The sequence below is a fragment of the Glycine max genome, chromosome 13 (genome assembly GCF_000004515.6).
Source record: "Glycine max cultivar Williams 82 chromosome 13, Glycine_max_v4.0, whole genome shotgun sequence".
In the NCBI taxonomy this organism is placed as follows: Eukaryota; Viridiplantae; Streptophyta; class Magnoliopsida; order Fabales; family Fabaceae; genus Glycine; species Glycine max.
The window spans coordinates 28,420,893-28,444,375 of NC_038249.2; the positions used below are offsets into that span (position 1 = coordinate 28,420,893).

The 23,483-nt window shown below is 29.9% G+C and overlaps 2 protein-coding genes across 3 annotated transcripts; one reads left to right on the top strand and one right to left on the bottom strand.

Annotated features, from left to right (window-relative positions):
• Positions 1–12,929: 12,929 nt before the first annotated feature.
• LOC100811852 (uncharacterized) lies at positions 12,930–16,474 on the top strand. Of its 2 annotated transcripts, none has more exons than XM_003542675.5 (3): positions 12,930–13,065; positions 15,262–15,420; positions 16,128–16,474. In XM_003542675.5, exons 1-3 carry the CDS (start codon positions 13,054–13,056, stop codon positions 16,386–16,388), a joined length of 432 nt encoding a protein of 143 aa, XP_003542723.1. In that variant the 5' UTR covers positions 12,930–13,053; the 3' UTR covers positions 16,389–16,474. The 2 variants fall into 2 exon arrangements, with proteins under 2 accessions (XP_003542723.1, XP_025980819.1); XM_026125034.2 differs by lacking the exon at positions 12,930–13,065 and adding an exon at positions 13,096–13,756.
• Positions 16,475–20,809: 4,335 nt separating this feature from the next.
• LOC100306493 (uncharacterized) lies at positions 20,810–22,414 on the bottom strand. Its single transcript, NM_001248907.3, has 2 exons — positions 22,057–22,414; positions 20,810–21,276 (listed from the first exon to the last, which is right to left on the bottom strand). Exons 1-2 carry the CDS (start codon positions 22,304–22,306, stop codon positions 21,086–21,088), a joined length of 441 nt encoding a protein of 146 aa, NP_001235836.2. The 5' UTR covers positions 22,307–22,414; the 3' UTR covers positions 20,810–21,085.
• Positions 22,415–23,483: the final 1,069 nt, after the last annotated feature.

Below are 23,483 nucleotides of genomic sequence, written 5' to 3' on the forward strand. Positions count from 1 at the left end.
TTTATAATTTTTTAATAAATTCTAATCAATAAAAAAAAACATGTTAAAAGAATATCTTCCTAGCACTTGTTCGGATAGTTATATATCCACTCATGTGTTCAATGGTAGCTTCTGAGAGATAGAAAACAGTAAAGGAATAGATCACCCTTTGGCCTTTGGCACAGTCTTTAGACATAAATCTAGGCCAATTTCTGTCGAGTTGTTGTGAATTTTCCCAGATGTGCCCAAATCAAGAGAAAGAGCTACCATATTAATTATTATTATTATTGGTCTGATCTGCAGAGGCATAATAAATGGAGTAATTGTTTGTTCAAGTTTATCAATTACGCTTTCTTTCTTCCGTGATTGACGGTCTAGCAAAAAATAAAGTGCTTGTGTTAGTTTGCACTTTATTTTTATCGTAAAAAGGTCGTTGTGATTTTAATATTTAGTAAAACATGGCCGGAGAAAAACTACTTCGTGTGGCTCTTGCATAGACTCGTTAAATAATAAATGAGGGAACTAATTTTGCACAACACTTAGAGCATCCTAGGAAGCATGTAAAAAAAGTTTGAGCTATTTGCCTATTACAGTGTACAACTGTACAAGTCAATACGATTTCGTGTTAACAAGTGTTCAAATTGTATGCCTTTGCTTGGAATGTGGCATCTCAATGAACAATGGAATAATAATATTCATAGATGTAGATAGTATTTTTTTTTAAATTATTTTTTTATTCTATAACATTATTTATCAATTTTTATTTTTATTTTTTCCTTTTTATTTCTGTATTCGTTTTTACCTCCTACACTGAAAAGTGAATTGTATATCTGTCATATTTTTTTCCTATAATTTTCTTACTTTGGATACTGCATGCATGTTTTAGTATAGTGCTAATGAGTTAACTAGTTCAACTAAGGAGGGGTGAGAATGAGACAGAAAGGGAAAGTTAGTAGTGGTTGAAAATGTTAGGTTTCAGATTAATTGACGCCTAACCTAAAGCACCTAACTCATTTGAGACACGTGAGGGGGCACCGAATGCCTGGGAATAAATAACCATAGATGGCATTAGGGAGTACTATGGTTTTTGAAATCGAAATTCGAAATCTTACCTAAAATTGGGAGGGGAGTAAAAAATTGTAACTCGAGAATCCAAGAAAGAGGGTAATAAGATACTACATTTCCTTACATAAAATATTTATATATAATATTTTTTTATTCTTTAATTTGTTATATAACATATTATGTTTTTTTTAGTTTATCATATTATTATATTATGTTATTTTTAATTTTTAATTGCATTTCAATATTATTATTAATATTATGTTATGTTTTACATAATAAAAAACAAAAAAAAAGTTAAATTGGACTCAAATTAAGGCCCAAGAAATCAAATAAAAAAGGAAACAACGTGTGGGCTCAATTTCCTTGAAACCCTAAGATCCATCAATTTCTCTCCTAAGTGCTAAGTGTCGCCCACCACTGTTGTGATAGTCCAATAGCAAGTGCAACCCTAATTCCTTATCACAAAGGTCGTTTGGTGGCAACACAAGTCGCAACACCATGTCCAGCGGTCGTTACAATTTGTGAAAGTGCACGAGTCAACATACTAGTTACATTATAGAAAGAAAAAGAAAAAAAAAGTCATCAATAAAGTGTATAATAAATTATTTCAATTAATTACAACATTTTATATAAATTTTTAGATCATGCTAATTTTGAGTATATATTATATTTAATAAATATAGTATTTTATTAAAAATATAAGTTTTTATTATTGTAGCATTTAGTGCTACTAATGTAATATCTCTACAAATATATAAATAAATAACATCTTTCTTATATAGTATGACACATTATTTTTATTTAATTATTTTTAAAAAAGTAGCGTATAAAATTTATTTTAAAGAAAAGAACAATTCAAATGTATATAAATATATAGAAATTGATACTTGTATATACATATAATGTTTTTTAAAAAATAACAACAAAAAAAGTTTATATTGTTTTTTTTAAATAAAAATAAAAATATCAACCCAATGCAGACAAGTTTTCGTTGTGTTAAATTCTTTTGAATTTATTTTAAAAAATAACACAATGGAAACTTATTTATGTGCTGTTAATTTTAATCGATGGAAACATATTTTTATCCAGGTATTTTTTAACAAAAGATCAAAAGGGTACTTTTGTCTTTCTACATTGGTTGGGGTTTAAATAGTAACTTGAGGTGCTAATAGCAGGACACATATGTTAATTTGTTGAAGCTACTTGTTATGCTGTGATTATGATATATTATGTTTGTTAAAGGTACAACTTTGTTTTTATTAGATCGACCAATGAAACACTATTAAAAAAAAGGCCTTCTACATCGGTTTTAACGGTCTTTCTACATCGGTTATGACGCGTGGTAGTAACCCGGGGTCGTTGAATCACAACATCAATTTTATGATCGTCTTTGAAGGGCGACTTTTCTACATCAGTTGTCTAGCTACAACCGATGTAGAATGGGTAGCTTTCTATAGCGGTTCTAAGGTTGAAATCGATGTTGAATGGGTAGGTTTCTACATCGGTTATCAGTCAACCGATATAGAAAATGAAAGGTTTCTATATCAGTTATAATTCAACCGATGTAGAATGACTACATATGGTAACGTGGCTACATCGGTTATCAATCAACCGATGTAGAAAATGAAGGTTTTTACATTGTTTATCGTTAAACTGATGTGGTATGAGGAAATTTTCTACATCGTCAAAATAAAATTTTGCTTAATAATTTGAATTGTTTTTACTTTAGGTTGATGCTCCTTCAGCATATGTGTGTGCTGGTAGCAGGATATATGATGCCACTGAATGGTATATCTGTCAGGTAATTTAGTTTTTTAATCTTCATATTTTGACCATATTTCATTTAAGAACTCAGTTGTTAGATGTGTGTGCGCGCGTGTTTGACATGCTTGAAAGAATTTGTTTCAGCTCACATAAGATACCATGCAGGATTGTCTGTTTGAAAAAAAAAGTTTTAAATATTGCAGCATAGTTTTGTTCTGATTTTAAAAAACTGTTCTCTCTAGCAATGCCATGTTTCATAGTGATATAGGCATATTTCTCTAGAGTCTAGATATGTAATCTCTATTTTAGTTTGTCTGGTTTGCATGATTCACTGAATAGCTTGCTTAATGAGACTTGTATGGAGATTAAAGATCCACAAGGCATTAATGATGAACATATTTATTGCAAGGCATGAGATGTCCAGCGAATACTCATAAGCCAAGTTTTCACGTGAACACAAATTTAATGTCCAAGCATAATTTTGGCAAATGAACTAGTTCAGGTCAAAGAGGTGGGCATATGCCAACACCCAATATCGAAGAAACCATGACTGAGGAAGAATTATTTGAGTGGTTACAGAATGCAGTACATGCGGGTGCATTTGACAATTTTAGTGGCACTGCAACAGAGAGCCCATCTCCCAAATCTGGAAATGGAATGAAAAGCCTCTGTGATCCATGCTAGTGTATCAAATTAACAACTTACAATTAATTAAGATGGTAGCTAGGATCGAAGAAAACTAATGGGCCAAACCAGATTCTCATTTATTTGGTTTGAAAATTTGGCCAAGGCCTCGTAGTATTTAGGCTATTTTCGTGTCTCAGCTCTCTAGGTCTAGAACAGGAAACCATCAAGCATGTACAGAGGAGTTCAACGCAGGAAATGGGGGAAATATGTAGCAGAAATTAAAGACCCTAAGGAGATTTGTAAACTTACCGGTACGATGACCTAAGCTGCGAAGACCATGGCGGGTCACAGCAACTACACTTCTGGGAGATGCCATACAGGTCACAGGCACGGGCTCTCTCACGTACTCACAGCACGAGCTCCACTGCACACAATGGGCGTTGCCGAGAGAGCGAGGTTTCAAGGAACTTTCAGGGGTTTGAGGTGGGTTTCGAGAGAGCGAGGTTTCGAGGAACTTTTAGGGGTTTAAGATAGGGAGAGATGGGTTTGAGGGAGAGCGAGGTTTGAGGGAAACCTAGGTACAGACTTTGCGAAGGGCACAACAGAGAGAGGGGTTAGAGTTAGGGTACAACAGAGAGAGGGGAGAGAGCGAGGTTCAACTATGTTGTGGAAAGAGAGAGTAAGGTTCAGCAGAGAGAGGGGTTAGTGTATGGGCCACGCGCGTGAGGAACAAAGACAGGCTTATCAGAGGACTGTCGTTGTCTTGCATTAAGGTAACATTCTAAGGCGGTTATTTGTAACCGCCTTAGAATGTGCGACTTTAAAAACAAAATTTCTCTCCCTAATTACAAAAATGCCACCGCGTCCTATACTAAAGCGGTTCTTTAAGAATCGATGTAAATCTCGCGTCTTAAAAAGCTACTTTTGTAGTAGTGAAAGCACAAATTTGTTGCAACTATTATTAAGGGTTTTCCAAATTTTATCACTAATATACTTTCTTTTTATTTATTTATTTTCCAAAATTACCCGAATAGTCTTCATTTGCAATAGCACTTTCCCTCTTCATTTGGGAATTGCCTTTAAGTCAGTCAGATTACAATTTTTTTTCAAAAGATCATAATATTTCTTCTTTACACAACCACAAGAATCTCTCAATGCAACAGCACCCTAATAATTTTGTTTTTGTATTCACGAGCTGTTGCAATTTCAAAGTGTTCTAATTTTTATGTGCACTAAAAATATATTCAAATATGCTTTTCTAAATTGGCTCCATTTGTATTCGTCTTAGCACTAGCGACCATAATTTTGTGTGCACATTCACCATACATAACATCATCACAACTTCTCTTTCTCATAAAGATAAGATTTTTTTTTTTTACTCTAACCCTGACCCTTTGTTCACATCACAGCGAAAGACACAATTGCATAGGGAAGGCAAAACATAACTAATTCCACAAATTTCACAACATAATCCAAATTTAAAGTACAATGAGAAAGAAGAAACAACGCAAATACAAATTGTCACTGCATCATGGACCATCGTATAGCACAAAACCATTTTTGAGCAAGGAAATTTTCTCTTTCATAACAAGTGTAGATACTAAATAATTACATACAAGATCAAAGTTAACACTTGAAGATTTAGAGTTAGAAGTTCCTCCCCCACTATTTTCTAGAAATTCTAAGGCTTGTTGACAGTAGAGCAACAAAAGTAGAAAAACATTCATTTACGGGGAGAGATCCATTGAGAGAGAAATGAAAAGGAGTGTATTTTTTGAATATTTGGGAAAGGAGATTTAAAAGGGGAATGCAATAGTAATAAAAGAGTGGAAATAGCACAAATCTTATTATCATCTTCATTAAACCCATTGTTATGGACAAAAATGAAAATCTTAATTACTACACTAACACGTAACTCCGGCTCAACACAAACAAAATTTAAAACAGGCTAATAACAGTTGATTCGTGTAACTGGTATTAATGTAACAATACTTAATGTAATACTTCCTCTGATCTTAAATGTAAAAAAATATATTTTTTTTTAAATTAAGACTATTTCAACTAACTTTATTATCTAGGGATGTAAGCGGGTGTGGGTCGCCCTCGAATTGACCTAAATCAACACAAACAGTTTGAGTTGAGTAATTTTTGTGTTTGGATCAAACCAAAATCGAACCAATCAAACCCATTGAATTTGGGTTAGGTCATGGGTTTTAATATCTAAATCCGCTGATCCAGCCCGTTAACCCGTTAAATTTTTAAGAAATCAAATATTATTGACTATTGATTACATAGACTTATCGACCTGAATTGAGTAAGCATCAACACATTCCTAACCTTCAGGATGAAAGCGACAAGGGTTTGATTTATTAAAACAACTGCAAATGGGTTTCTAAGAGTACTTCGAATATATTTACAAAGGGTAGACCTTGTAATGTCTCATTGGTTTTTATAGAAAAAAAAGTGTTTGAAATTCATCCTCACTATGTTTATTGAAACTCCTTATCTCGAATATGGTATGCTTAATTTTTCATTCCTCATGGATAAATAGATAGATATGAGTCAGTGGAGTGGAGGGGTGTGATAGCATCATAAAAATTTATTTTTAATGGAAAATCTAACAAGAAACTGTTGTGTCCGATTCATTTAATAAAAAATTTAACTTATAAAAATATTGCATTTTAAAAAAGAATAGACAAAATTAATATTTTTATACGTTGATTCAACTCAACCCAAATCGTTTACAAATGAGTTTGTTTGGGTTGGGTTTCATTTTTTTCTTAGAAAACCAACTCAAATTAATTTGTTCAAATTTAATTAGGTTTGGTCATGGGTTTGACCAAACCCAACCCAAACCGACCCACTTACTTCTCTAATTTTATCTAATACTATTATATTTAAATATGCTTCTTTTAATTGAGTTGTTAGTTTCAACGATTATTTCTTATTCTTGATATCAAGTTTCAATGAAAAATAAGTTTGATGAAATTTTTTTAATTAAAATTTAATGTAATTAAATATGATTAACTAACTTTTTTGGTTAGTGTGATATATTTTTTTCTCCTTAAATTTGAGACCCCAAGGAGTATTTGTTAACCCAAAAATTACTAGTGAATTAAATTAAAACATACTCCCTATGTCTGACCATCTTATTATAATTGTCGTGTAAGAAAAAAAAGTGTCCTAATATAATTATTATTTTAGTTTTTCAATGTAACATTAATTATTTTTTCACTTATATCTCTTTTATATTAATGATAAACTACAAAATCTAGAAATGAATAATCATAGTGTAAGATAAATTTTGTAAAATTAGTATTCTCATCCATTTATTACTTTCTTTTAATCTATATAACACAATCTAGGATGACTATTATTTTGAGATAGAAGAAATGGTATATTATTTTAAATTGAGTTTGATGTCTATATACTGACGGTGTAAAATAATTTACATTGTCATTCAATTACAAATTATTATTTAGCTTATTTTAAGATAATTATTTTAAAAACTAATAAATTTATCATACATGATGATGTATTGTAATTAAATGATTATGTAGAAAATTTTACACCATCACAATACATAAATTTTTCTCTCTTTTAAATTTCACAAGAGAAAAAGGAGAAATTTGGGATGCCTCCTTAATTCTTATATAGTCTATGTATTTTTAATATTTTATTTATTTAACAAGTATTCTGAAGACATTAGTAGTTGTTTTTTGTCTTTTTTTTTAAAAAAAAAATTACATTCTTGTTTATCTATTGGATTATGGCTGTGACACAATTTTGAAAAATGGAAATAAGAAACATCAAAATCATTCAATCATTGCGTGATGCTGAATTGAACAAAGATATACATAGTCCATATACGTTGTTTATCATCGGTAGTCATTGCTTCTACTCAACCATCTCATCTCATCTATACCACTATATACTTACAAATTAGTATAACATGATGACATTATTAAGAGCCCAAAAAGAGTGCGCAAAACGCGATGTAAGACCTCGTTATCGTCATAATTAAGATTAGTACTCCACCATATACCAATTACCAACTATCCTTAACCCATAATAAATGTTGTTGGATCCCATGGAATTTAATGAAGAGAAACACAAGTCCACGTGGAACCATTTCAATGGTACAATAGTGTAGGAACAACGTTTGGCTTTTGCGTTTATGGTACGGAGTAGGGGTAACCCACGCTCCTTGCCTCCTGTTACAATACCTTTCCATCTAAGCAGAAATCAAATTTTATATAAAATTAAAATTATAAATTAAAAACTAACGGTTAGAAATTGATTGATAATAAATAGTTTTTGAACAAATAAAAACTAACTAATTTTTTTACAGCATAAAAACTAACTGTTAGAAAGTAAATAAAAACTAAATGACAGCAATTTACAACAATAATTACGAAAATAAAAGAAAACCGAGGATATAAATATTTATTTTTCTTTCTATTTTAATCAATCAATTTTAATTAATTCATAAAATTAAAAAAAAAAGGTTTGTCAAAATAATTTTATAATCTTAAATTTAATGAAAAATTTAAAATTGTACTTATTTAAAAAATCAATAATTTATTTAATTTCTCTCTTCTCCTTTTTTTACCTTTTTCAATATTCTATTAATTTATCTCTTCATTTATGTTTCTCCTTTTATTGATTCTCTCAAAATAGTAATGTTGGTACAATCACTTACACCGGAAAAGTGAAAAATAAAACTTATTGGAAGGTGTATAATAATTAAACTTGATTTATTAAATATAAAAGGTAAATTTAGAAGAAAAAAATATTGAATTCTTCATAAATTTTCAAAAGTAGCTTATATAAAAGAATATTTTTTTTTAAGGTGTATAAAAGAATAACAGTAACTTGGAGAATGTGATTTAAAAAGACGAATACGAGAAGTATATAAAAGAAACTCAAAAGTTATTAGATTTACTATTGGTATCTTTAAGAATACTCATTAAGGAATGTTAAATAGGTTCTATTAAGTATTTAAAATTAATTGAATAAATCAAATATTAAATGATATTTACGTCCTTCGTGTTCCAACTTCGTTCTCGTCAAAACCTTTGAAATAATAAATTGAATTTTGTTTTACTTAGCCAACATACCTTCAGGACATTGACTAATATTTGCCAAAGTTATTTTACAAGTATTTTAACTTGATTATAAATTTATAACTTATTTGAATAATTTATAAAATTATTTAACCAAAATATAAATATGTACTAAACCAGCTTATTTTATTAACTTGTGGCGTTTTTGTGTATATGTTTTATAGGAACATTTGAATTAATAATTTATATCTTATTATAATTTTATGATATTTATTTTATTTTAATAAAACATTTATCTTTTAATAAATAAAAATAATAATTCAGAATTAATTAAAAAAATTAAAACGTTTGGCACCTGAACATGTTTTTGTCGACAAAATAAAAATAATTATATAATTTTTTTTAATTATTTTATATTTATTAACTATAGTTAATTAAATAAATTTACTTAATACTTTTAATTTAATAAACTGGTTTAATAATTTCCAATTAAAAAACAAATGTTTTCGCTTATGATTAACTTTTCAGTTTTTAATTTATTTAAACTTTAATTAACTTATCAATTATTTTGTTAAATATAAATTTTCCAATAGTTTTGTGTCGAACATGCACATATAAAAGCCAACAATGAGTTTATGTCCATATCTTTTACTTATTTATAAGGTTCATTATAACGGAAGTATTAACCTCACTTACATTATTTTGTGTGACATGTTTCTCCACTTGTCACACTAGTTATTTGTAAAAATAATTGAAAAAGTGAGTTGCATATATTTTGACTTCAGGGTAAAATGTTTTTTTTCCTCTGCAATTTTTGAAATTTATTTGTAGTTCATTTAATTTTTTTGTCTATTTTTGGTCTCTTTAAATTTGAAAGGCGTTATATTTGATCTTCAAGAACTATCCCAATTACTTTTTGTTCACATGTAAAGAGCTATTTAAACGGGTTTGAGAATAAAAAAATAGTTCATTTTAAAATTAAAGAGATGAAAAATGGGCATTTTTTTTTTAAGAATTAAACTTAAACCAAATTTCGGAAATTTAAAGAAAAAAAAATAGCCATTATGTTATTGGAGTAAATGTTTTAATAACATTAAAAAAATACCTTATTAGAGAAGGAAAAGGAAGCTCTTAATATAGTCATACATAAACTGACAGTGGATTTGTGTCCATATCTGTTTTCCCTTTCATCATAGTATAGTTTTTTATCTGTCGGCTATAAGAATAATAATCAATTGGGTAATTCATTTTCATAAATTCATGATTCGTCCCATAAATAAGAGACACCAAATGCAGATAAACTTTCTGTAGCCATGTGCATGATTCGGCAATCTCTAGATAACTATTAGAACTCATCGTCATCTGCTCCGTTCTAGTAATTTAATTCTACTCAAAGTTAATTTTATGAGTTTAAATTTTAGAAATTAAATTAAATGCATTTTGAAGATAGATTTAGGTTATATTTTTAGTCATTTTAATTTAATAATTTAATATTTAATTTTATATGAGCGATGGTCAAGTTATTAAGAGTAATTCTTAATAGAGTTACTTCTTAATAACTCTTGATATATATATATATATATATATATATATATATATATATATATATATATATATATATATATATATATATATAAATTTCAACGATATCTAACCGTTAAATTAAAATATTCTATTGAGTAGATTGGGTTCACAAAATTTTATAAAGCTTGAAAATTATTTGATACTCCATAAAAAAAATTAAGATATGATATTCTTTTCTAAATTATAAGTAAATGTCGACTATAATATTAACTATTTATAAATGCTCGATTTATCTAAAATTTGGTGTGCAAATCATTTGAGAGAACATCAAAATATTCAACTGTTCGATTGTGAAAATTTAATATATCTAAAATGTCAGTTCAACGGCAGTAGGTAAAATTTGCATGTTTTTTTTTTAAAAAAATATAGATAAAATATGTAAAATTAATTTGTAGAGAGTAAAATTTGTCAAAAATAAAAAAATTATGAATAAAAAAAATATAATTAAGCCTAACAAATTTTATTATGCAACGTTAAATTATTAAGGTTATATTCGATAAAATATTTCACTATCTTTTATTTTGTTTTTTCTAATTGAAAATCGGTTGAATAAATAAATTTTTTTAGTAACGTCTTAATAATTTTTAGTGTTCTTTTGAAATATTATTTGAAATAACATTTTTTGAAACATTAACTTTTATATTTTATTTCAGTTTTATATTTAATATGTTTATTATTTTTTTTACTTTTTAAAATAAATCATAATTTATTTATTTTTCTGTCATTTTATATTTTTTAACTACTTCAAAAATTAGTTTTACTATACACTTATTTAACAAATTAATTTTTCACCTTCTACCTATTATTATCAATTAATTTTTCAGCTTACAATTTATTTTATCAAACATAACCTAAATTTGTGTTATTAATAATATAAGTAAAAGAAACTATTAGTCATCCATTTCTTTTTTGTTGATGTATCTTTTTTTTTATCTCTCATATAAATTATTCTTTTTATTTCTTTTTTCTTATTTTCATCCTATCACATATTATATCTATCACTTTTTTCATTCAGCTTCTTTTTTAATTTCTTTCTATCTCTCTTATTTTCATCTCAATTCATCCCATTGGGGTGGATGAATATCATAACCCATAATAAAGCTCTATTTTTTTACAGCACAATAAAGCTCTATGTTATTCGCCCGATTTAGGTGCATATAACGTCTGGCACTGAAAACCCCGTCACTTCTACGTATAAACCAATTGCATTTTATCCTTTTCAAAGTTAAAAAAAATGTATCTGAAAATTAGTTAATAATTGTAGGATAAAAAATAATTAATAATTAGTTCATGATTTCATTTGATATCGTAATTTTAATTACTTTTGTAATTAATTATTTTAATACTTTATCCTCGTTATAAACTCAAACAAAAAAAATTGGCATAAATTATGGATGTTTCAAACCATTTTATTTCTTGTTTTTGTTTTTTCACTAGTAGGAATAAAAATAGATCATGCTAATAAGTCTAACCTTGCGTCCATGACACCTAACCTGTATACTTTATTGTAGAGAAACTTGTATATATACTTATTGTAAGTTTCTTTAATTCAATTTATAATCGTAACCTGATTAAACTTTTCTTTTTTTTTAAAAAAAAAAGACTGATTATTTAACTTGATTTTTTTTTTAAAAGGATTTGTTTCGCTCACAAACAAGCTTAAAAAGCTTATCAACATGAGTAGGGTCTAAAATAGGTTGGCTCATCATGTTAGTAAACCTATCAATATAAATAATATTCTTTTAGATATAACAACAATAATAAAAATGATAATAAACACGTTAGACTACAAGATTTAAGAGATTTTAAAATCACTTAAAGCTAAACCTTTTATTTAAATAGACTTTAAAGAAATTTCTAATATGACTTTTTAATGAATGCCATGTCATGCCATACCCAGGCTAAATTAAACAGCAGAGTTAAATTTTGAAAGGTAAATATTAATTTAATATTTTCAATTGATACTAAATTTTGTCACTATAAGAAAAACAAATTAAAGATCATGACCATGGCATTTGTCAATCAATCAATATAATTATTGATATTACGGAGAAAAGAACAATTTAGTTCTTGACTTTTGCAACTAATAATTAATTAATTTCCCACTTCTATGCACAGAATCAATTTGGTCTCTATCTCAAAATTAGATATAATATTTGCTTTCATGCATATAATCAATTTGGTCTCTGTCCCAAATTTAGATTAAAATGCTAGGGACCAGATTAGTTAATAACCCCAATTTCAATCACTGGATGATTATATGTCAGATTGGAGATGAAAATATCTTACTATTTTCTTATTATGTATGCCTTGTTTATTTTTCCCCCTTCTCTATTGTTAGTTGGTTTAGGCATTATTTACTTAAAATCCGGAATAAATTAAAAAAGTATATATTTTTACTTCAGAATTTTCACTCTAAAACTTTCACTCTATTTTAGATCGATTTATATAGGAACTTTTTAAATATCAATAAATAATTAATCTAAATAAATTCAATCTTATTAAACAAGATTTTGAGTTCCAATTCGTGGACGATAAAAAGTAATTAAATTTTGGAATAAAAGAAAATTTATAAAATAATCCATCATATTTTTATAAAAATTAATCATCAATAAAATTAATAAATAATAACTCACACTAATCTCATGCATTAAAAAAAGTGTAAATCATTAAAAAGTTCATCCATTGACCAAAGTATATAACGCTGCTGATTAATTCCTGAAACATCATTAATTAATTGGTGTAACAATTTTGGTGTGGAAAATTAATTTTCAACTCAAACAATCAACAGGCGATGTGGGACCCGGAGTCTTAAATGTCTAACGTTTAAGGAAGGATACTATTACACTAGTTAGGAGACACGTAAATTCTCCTTCGGTTTCTCTGCAATACAAAAATTTCAGTTTTTTTTCTTTCTCCGTGATCATCATTTTGTCATCAACTTCTCGGTACAGGCCACAGACAAACCATGGTTTCAGAGGTAATAATAGTTCACTACCCTTTTGCTTTTCTTCTGCCCAAATTATAACTAAAAAGACATTCAAAATATGTCTTCTTTTCTCCATTTTCTTCTTCCATTCGGCATCTCTCTTTTCATTCTCATTCTTTTTTTCAGTTTTTTTTTTCTCATTTATATCACTGCAAAAGAACAATACTTCATTCTGGGTGTATTATTGCTTCTTGGACTGTGAAATGTTTATATGTTAATATGTTTTTAGACCGTCAAATGTTTAAATTGGAATTGATACTGAATTTCTATGCCTCTGGTTTTTCTTTGTGTGCGTGGTTGTTAATTATATTCTGAATTGTAAGCAGTCTTTTGATTCCATGAATTATAGAGGAGTCAGTTTGTGAAGCACATATATTTTCTGTAGTTTTTGTTTTTTGCTTATAAGAATTAATCTTGCGAGTCATATTTGATGGAACTGGGAACTGAGTTTCTGCTCTAATGTGAGCCTCTAGTTATTTTCCTGGAATTGGTGGCTGAAATTAATCTACACCATAATGCAGTTATTTGTGTGTGTGAGTAAAAAATTTCCTTTTCCAGATGGACTAGCATAATGAAAAGAAAACAATGTCTATGATCAATGTGTGCACTGTAAAATTTGTACTTTCCAGATGGACTGACATGAAGAAAAGACCCCAATAGTGTCTCAAGTTAGGACCATAATGTAAGTAGTTGTGGCCATACGAATTAACATTTCATTTAAACCCATCAAATGTTTGTTGTCCGAACTTAATTGTAAGAATGCGGTTTGAACTGTAAAGCCAACATGTCATCTACTAGAAGTAGAAAAATGGTACACTACAGAAGATGGGGTAACAAATGCTGATCCCTTGTCTGGAAGATTACTATTTCATAAATTTGGCAACTTAGAGAGTTAAAGCCAGGAAAAGGGTAGGTCCAATTTTAATTTTTTAGCTTAGAATGTTAAATTAGATGGTGTAGGAACACGGTGTCTCTTACATAAATGTCTTTGTCGCTGAGGAACAATTATCTGTAAAACCATTCATCTATGGTTTTGACTCACTATTCTTTTCATTTGATATAGTATGTAACAAGATATGGAAATCTAGCAAAGGCACATGATGTGGGCCAAATCCAAAATCGAAAGTAGCAAAATATTTTAAAAATAATGTATGGTAAGGGTGGGAAATAGATCTGGGAAATTTCTGGAGAAATGAGCCCATACAAAACCACACTGAATCGTGAACATGATTTTTAAAGCTCTACTAGTGGACACACCACTTAAATCGGAATTATATAGACAGTTTAATCACCATGGGTTTTATCTCAGTTCTGTTTCCTTTGATAATTCAATATATTTTGCTTTTGAAATTAGCCATTAAAAATAGAACCTAGTTGCTGAAATAATTAGGCTTGTAAAATATGACTTGAAGATTCATGGTGGTCAGTGACAGAGTTCACTGTCTGACTTAGAAGCCAAAGGGGGGGTCAGAAAAAATTATGTGGGTTCTAGAATCTAATGACACTATCTTACCAACCTCACTTTTGAGATGATTCTTTTGACAGATATGCATGCTTTTTGGTTATTTGAAAATAGATTTTATGATCTTCCCTTTTACTTAGTTTTTTTCCTTTATTTACATCTATGTAAGGGAAGAATTACATTGTGATATCAGCAAGACTGAAGGAGCAAAGAATTAACACCACGAGGAGGATGGTATAGAACAGCAATGTAATGTTAGAATTTGTGAAAGATTTTCATGAAAATTACACCTGCTGAACTTGGACAGCAATGCAACTTCCATATTGTTCTTCCTTTCTGTTGTTTTAGCATACATATCATATCACAACTTCTTCAATTCAGTACAACCTTTTTTTTCTTTCAAGCTTTTGTTTTGTAAGTTGAACTTTACACTTTCTTCATTATCCAAAATGGGAATACTTGCCATTAACTGGACAGAAGTTTGATAAAGAAGACGCTCAATCAGCCAAGTCATAACTTTTGGCTGTATGATTTAAAGTACTTTACTACAGGAAATGCCAATTTATTGATCATAATTTTCTCTGCCACCTTGCTTTTGTGGGAACTCTTGTGACTGTTCTGCTGATGTTACTAAAAATGTACTTTGTATAACCTTTCAGTAAGCACTTAAACTTGATTTATATTTGTAATGCTGCTAATTTTTTTTCCCTTCCATCAATTTTCAGAATGATGAGATGCCTATTGGATGGCCATTCGGTCTTGGCTTCTTGAATATGAGATTTAGAGATGCAGAGTCCCTCCCAGCTGCCCCAGTAGAGCCACACTCAATGCACATTCCATCCACCAGTTTTTCCTCATTCTCATCCTCCAACCTTGACACTGAGGTAATCTGAATTCCCTGATCCTATGTTTCTTTTTTTTTTTTCTCTCTATTGATTGGATATAAGGCTTTTTGTCACTTCATTAAATGAAAATAACTATGGAAAAAAGAGAAAGGTATCTAGTAGTAAGTTGTAACAACTGAAGTTATAAGTTCAAGTCCAACTATCTAAGGTAACTTTACAGTACTTTTAGTCAAAGTGTGCCCAAATGAACATATTAACGACTTATTTCTAAGCAATAATTGATAGAATCTATGTTATTATGGAAATGAATTCTGTGCAAACCATGTGTGGCTGACATTTCTTTCCATGTTTTACAAAAGATGAGAGCATGTCACAAGCCATCAACTTGCCACAATATTGGTTTAAACTCTTTAGCATTAATTTAATGTAGACTTCAAAATTGTGAGAACTATCAATTTCCCAAAGTAATGTATTTCATATAGATCCTCAGAGGCAAGCTGAACCTACATACATTTAAAGAAAATTATAAGTGACATGAATTTTTATATTTTTGTCCCCTCTACCTTTATGATTTTGAACCCACTACCTCATAATTACTGTATATTTTTCTAGCTAATAATAAAAACTATACATTAAAAAGAAATAAGGCAAATTGACCCCACTAACTCAAGGTCCTGAATCCACCACTAATATGAGGCTATGTGAAATAAATGCTTTCTAACTGTTTTCTGTGTTGGAACAACCAGTCCACAGCATCTTTCTTTCAAGACAACAGTGTATCCCTTGGCCATCTAATTGGATTAAGACCAGGTGAGAAGGGACGCTTGTACTTCCCAAACACACTAAGATTAGAAGAAACGGAGAAGAAGAAAACATTAGCAAATTGTTCATGTTCTGATGATGCCTCTAAAGTAAAAGAAGTGGATATGTCTCGTGGCATTTGCATACCTATACTACTTGAAGCCCTGCTCAAGATTAGCAAATGTAAGAAAAGTTCAAGTAACTAGCATATATGATGGTGTGACACATCAAATATTTCGGTGCAAACTTGTCGCTTGCCTCTAGTCAAAATTAACAAATTATTTTTCTCTCATTTCAGACTGATTTTCTTATTAAATGATCCATTTTAACTTTCATAAGTTTGTTTGTTGTAACTTTGTTTTATTTGAGACTATGAAAATATAATAAAAAAAGGGAGTTGAGTGTATTTTATTATTCTGATCTTTTAGCACCATTCTATAGAGTAACATTTGTTTACCCAATGAACTACTTTGTACTACTTGTGATCTTGCCAGCTTTAATTTAGAGTTAGTTGTAAAAGTTTGTGCTCCAAACGTGGATATCGTGTACATAAATTACATAGATGTTGATTAATTGGCAAGTGAAGCAAATCCTAATCATAAAAGTAATAATATAATAGCGGCAAAAAATTATTATGGTTCCTTTTGGACTTTAGGGATTCTCGTGAAGTATTAGTTCACAAGTCTCAATTTTTTCACACCCCTCTCACCATCCCTCAAGACTTTCTTATAGTTATAGTCTTTAATAAGAGGAAAAAAAGACACATGAAATAAGTTGGCCATATCAATCAGGTGAGACTCACTTATCTTGTGTCTTTTTCTCTCCTAGGGGATAACGCAGTTATTATAGGATTAAGTCTCTTTCACTACACTCCATTCACATTTTCATCTATGTCTCTCTACCTCTCTCAATCTTTGCCACTGTCTTTTTTTTTCACTCAACTTTTTATGCTTGTTTTATGTGGATATACTACTCTAAATGAGTGCAAAAGAGTAATTTTTCTAAATTCACAACAGTCATTGCTATTTGGATATTGAAATTTTAGGATTAAAGGAAGTGCTAAACAATTTTCAACAAAAGGGATCCAAATCGAAGTTAGGATAAAGCAAACACTAAAAATGAAACAACTTTGACAAGCTTATCAACTTCAACTTAAAATAAGCTTCCCTGTCAACAACAAAAAAAACTTAAAATAAGCTCTAATTCAAAGATTGGTGGCAGAGTTTCTTACAAAAGAAGATCAATTTATTATTTTTTTCACTGTTTAGAATAAACTGATTTCCTAGTTTAATATAAATGAAAAAGGATTTTAAATAGAGAAATGATATTCCAAACAAACCATACAATCATAGATTTTTTTCTTTTCATTAAAAACAACATGCGTTCTTAAATTTTGCTGAGACAAAGGTGTTTGTCACAAGGAGATAGAACATATACCAAATTTTCAATCCTATACATGCACAATAAAATAATTTATGAGTGGCCAAATTACAAAAGCATTAAAACAGTATCGGAGAACTTTATTCCTTCAAATGGATTCACTTGACTGGTCTCGGTTTAGTTAGTCTAATGTAAGGTCTAAGTACTACAGGTCTAATTAGAACAAAAAACAAAATGAAAAACACTCAAATGTAGAAATAGAACTTAGATTCAACATAAACTTTAATACAACATTCAAGTCAAGCCACATAGATAGAGAATTTCAGCTACTTGTTGTAGAAGGTAGACCCTCTCGTTAAATTTTCATATGACATGTGAAAAAATTGTGTTTAACCCTCTTTTCTTAAATGTACATAAATTTTAATATGAGCCTCACCTATATAATTTAAGAGATGGGTACTATTTTACATAATATAATCATGTAGAAATTCAACATGAAAGAATGTATTCCCTGGAAAAGAGGAGCAGCACAAAGGTAAACCCAAAATCCATGGTTCAAAAACGAGAAATATATATATATATATATATATATATATATATATATATATATATATATATATATATATATATATATATATATTATAACCTTATTTTATCAATTTAAATTACTTTGTTTCTCTGTTCTGAACGAATTATACTCCATCATCCTTAATTATTAGACATAGTTGACTAATTTACTTATTAAACAAGTTAATTAATTTAGTTATTAGCATTAAATTTATCTAAAATTATATATATTTTTAAATTTATCCTTAATTTTATTAAAAATTTATTGATCTTTTTCAATCTTTATGAGAAAGAAACAGACAATTTAAAGTATTTAATTAAAAATAAAATACACAAAAGAGATTAAATGAAGTCTTATTATAAAAAATGGCAAAAAAAAATTGTTGATTATGTCTTTAAATAGGAAAGGACGGAGTAATTTTGATTTCATATTTTAGATATTACTTTTTCCTCTATAGTGAACAATTATTATGTGTATTTGAATCCATAATTTACTGGAAAAAAAAAATCCATATTTCATGCCCTCCATAGATGAAAATATTGTCCCACGAGATTGGACCCATTGAAGCCAACAACTGAAGCAACTTCAAACCTAAAGTCGGAAATGAAAAAGCCGATGAATCAGAGAAGCATGTTTCGGGACTAGCCCGGTCCCTGTTTCGGGATCAATCTCAGAAGTATGTTCTTGAGCAATTATTAAAATTCTAATCTTACCCGTCTTCTTCTTCTTTGTTTCGTTGTTATTATACATCATTCTTCATTTTGGCCGAACTCCTTGTTTGTTGTTGTGGTTGGTTTAGTCGAAGTGCATTGTTGCGATAATTTGTTCGCAATTCATGGTTGTCGTCATGGTGTGTGTTGCAGTGTAACAACAGAGGAGGTAATTTTTTTGTGTCTGTGTGTGCGAATTTGTAATCTGTAAGGTTCATACGGTTTCGCAATCCATATGGATCATACAGATTCTCATTTTGTATCATTCATATGGATTGTCTTCAGGAGGCAACTCCACAAAATGGTGAAGATGATCGAAGGGATGAATGAAGGGGAGAGACTCATGACAACACAATCGGGATTCGTAAATCTGTAAATGAATGTTGTGTCACGAGGGAGGAGAGGCCATGAGTGTATTTCAATTTTAAGTGAAGGATAATTTGGACATTTTACTTTAATTGTTTGGTATAGAAGAAAATCATCTGGTGTAAGAAGAATAACTCTTATTTTTTGCACTCTCCAAATTGCTTATTGTACTTTTTATATTACTTTTGAAATGATCATTTTGAAAGTAATATGGGAAGTGCAAGAAGCAATTCCATTAGAAAAAAAAACTCATATTACTATACTCAACGTGCTTTTAATTGTTCATGTTCTTATTCTCATAATTAAACACATCTATCTTTAATCACTTTTAGTCTTTATGAGTTTAGACAATAAAACAAAAACAAATAACATGCATAAAGACTAAAATAAATAAAAACGGGATCATAAGAACTAAAATGAATAACTTTAAATATTGGAATTACAAGATATTGTACAACTATAATAACTAATGAGTAATTAAACTAACCATAATACAGTAGCTTTTGAGTTCAGACTCTTGACACATTCCTTTAAACAGATTTTCTGTAATCAACTAAAATTTATTACTTGGGCAGTCTACGAGGGTCTACAGTCAACAGCTTTATCATCATTCAAGCCAGCCTAGCGAAGTCTCTAGTGCGAAAGATGGTCCAATAAATTTTCATGGCCAATTTGATAGTGACTAACTCCATAATAGACAATTATGATTTGGTTTCCTATAACGAGAGGAGAAAATGAGTACAACGAAGAAAACGTCCGAAATTATAATGTCATAAATTTATCTCATTTTTAACAATTAACAGTTATACCTACCCATTTTTTTCCTCTGAAATTACATCTCTCAATATAAATGAGATAAATCCCAACAAGTCCTAATATAAATATAATGTTGCTTACTGTCATTATTACGTGCTTCTTAAAAGAGATTTATGTTTGAAAGATATAGGTGCTTCTTAGTTGATTGATAGATATGATGTGGAAAAAAAATACAGAAAAAGTCCAAATATTGTTCTTTATTTTTTCTAAAGGCCAAAATTCGAAGACACAGGTGACAAAAAATCCTGCAAAAACTCAAGACACTAGTTCTAGGCTCTGACATACACTAAAAAAAACATTTTTACATTTCGCAAGCCATATATATACAAGAGAAGCAACTCTTGCCAAAAGGTCAAGATTTCCAAATGACATCTACAAAAGAGAAGAGCAAATTTTTGCATCCGCACAACAATAGCAATAAATTCATACATGAATTGTTTTTTATTTAGTCAGAACAACACTTCATAGCCTTTTTTTTTATTGAGAAATATTAATTGGTTAATTTTGTTATAAATATCAGTTGAAAAAAATTTGAACCCGCGTCCTCTCTTCTTCCTTCAACCACACCTTATATCTCCATATACTCCGTAGTCATTAACTGGATGATTGTGATTATGGGGTCTAATTTGCAATTTAACACATTACAATATTCACACTTATCCTTAGTTGAACACCCACTTGTCTTTCTCAGATTGAAGAACTTGCTAGCAAAGATAATCGGAGCTTGATCCGAATTTTGTCCATATACTTGTTGCAAGTAGATATACACGAAAATGGAGAAACATATGGATAATTATATTAACAGAATATTATACTTTTCTTAGGTTCATTGGATACAGTTGCTCACATAGATGGCAAATCTTGATCACTCACACAACATTGTTCAAGTGACATCAACTTAACCCTAAAAGATGTCAAACATGTTATAGGAAAATACCAGCCAACAGAAGTAAGAATGTATATACCAACCCATCCATCCACCAACAGTTATGTTTTTTACCTTCACCAGTATACATTGTATCATAAACAAATCATAAAGTCATACTTGCACTCTTCTGCATAATCACTCCTCAACCACGTTCACCAATTCATATTCAACCAGAGATAGGTTGTTTTCCTCTTTAACTATGAATTTTGCAGAATCAGTGACCTCAATGCGGCCCCATTTGTCAACAGCAAGCCTCATTGATCCCTTAAACATGTCAATCTTTGCATTACGAAGAATCACAGTGTTGTCGGTTTTCATTATGTCAACTGCAAGTAATGAGGTAGGGAAAAAAGTTACATCTTTATCTTACATAATAGAACATAAGCTAGGGTCTTATCTAACACACCCAACACATACCATATATCAAGTGTTACCAATCAATAAAATCTTGTGAGAGGTAACTTATACTAAAATCACCTGAAACTTATAGCATAATTGACACATGATGCAGACTAAGATCAACGATACTCATCTTAAAACAGCCAATAACTAGTTTATTGGCATGTCAAATTCTTCAAGAAAACAAATTTAGAAACAAACATCACTCTCTGATTACAAAGTTATGATATGCAATTTCACAAACACATGTCACTGAAATAACTGAATAAAGCTAAATGAAGAGTAAGATCATGGTAACACCAAAGGATAGTAACTGATTTGGATTTTAAAAAAAGAACTAATAAGCCCCAATCCAATCTAGAAACATTCAAAGCAAAATTTTTCCATCGAAAAAGTAAAAAAAAAAAACCCATTCAAAGCAAAGCACAGTTACTCCCTCGAATGACACGAGCAACTTGAGAAAGCATGCAAAAATTCATCCATGAAACATACGCATTCTAATCCCACAGAGTCAGCCACTTCAGAATCAAAATTCCAATCCCCATCCCGAAAAATACCCACTATTCGAAACACAATCCCACAAGAACAAGAACACCGCAGATCAATTTTGAGAAAATAATTAAAATAAAAGGTGCCCGAGTGAAAAAGTTTTGATTTTTAAGAAAGTAAAAACAAAAAAAAAACGAAAAGGGTTATGATGGGGTTACCTTGTTCGTTGCGCGCGGTGAAGATGATGGTGCCGGTGTCGTCGCCGATGAGGCACTCGGCGATGAGAGTGGGGCGAATGTTGTGCGAAGAAGAGGGTCGTCCCTTCTGCAACACAGTGTTGGAGGACAACACCTTTGCAACCAGAGTGTGACCGTTGGTTCCCGGTTTCAGCTGATCCACTTTGGTGAAAACCGGTTTTCTCTTGGCCGGTTTCTCACCCTCTTGCTGCTTAGTCGCTACTGAAGCCATTTTGCGGTTTCTCTGATGAATGGATGCTTGGGAATTCGCTTTCCTCTTCTTATATTCTTTGGACTGTGGCTCTGTGTAGTGTGTGGAATTTGAAGAGATGTGAAAGAAGGAAAGAGCATTAAAGGCTTCTTCTTCAAGTGGCACTTCAGCTTTCACTTTTCTCTGTTGGAAATTATGCGACACGTCGTTTCGGAACAGAATCGCCCAATTCTCTCACGTGAGTCGTGACTAGGCACACTTTACCTATTGTTCTCGGCCCACGGAGCCCATGACTAGTTTCAAAAACAAATCATACCTAAAATAAAAATTTAATTTATTTATATACATTCTAAAATAGATATTCAATAGAATTTGATTTTTTTTCCACGTTATTTAAAAAAAACGTTTTTTTTTTAAATCCAAAAACATTTCTTTTAGTAAATATAATTCATTTCAAACTACTCTCAAAGTAGGGAGGGAAAGTGGACCAACTTTCAATCCATCATAAGTGAGGCAAGTGCAGGTTGAACCATTGAAGGAAATGGGTTGTGAAACATAATTTACCTCCTCCTTTGGTGGGTTGGCAGGTTTGCCGTCAAAAGATAGAATATTGGGTTGATGGATCAACAAGTTACTTGATTGATTCGTTAAATCTACAAAAAAAAATTAAAAGATCATCTTAATACCCATCAACCCAAATAATTTTATTTTATTGAAAAAGTCATTTTATGTTTTATTTGATGTTATTTCATTATAAACAATCTCTTGAACTCATATTAGTCTTTAAAAAAACTAAAAGGCATGTTAATGAGTTAATCAGGACAACCAGTCCCACTCCACCTTCAACCTATCAAGTATTGGTGGGTTTGTGAGCTGAGTCATCTAATCCACCAAGTTGTTTTTCTGGAGAATTGATTTGGTGAATTTAACTCATTTTATCATCCATCTTAAAATACTTTTATTCCCCTCCCAAACTTTTATTAGGTTTACCATATGAAACTTACGTCTTACCTAGGAAAAATAAATAAGAGAAAAATGTATATACACTTTTAGTATAAAACACTTTTACACGTACAACCCAATATTACTTTGTGTCATGATATTTTTATTATTTTAATTAAGTTAAATAAAAAATAATTTAAAAAAGAAAACAAATCACACGTTATTGCAACTTTTATCCAAAAATAAGGGAGGTTGG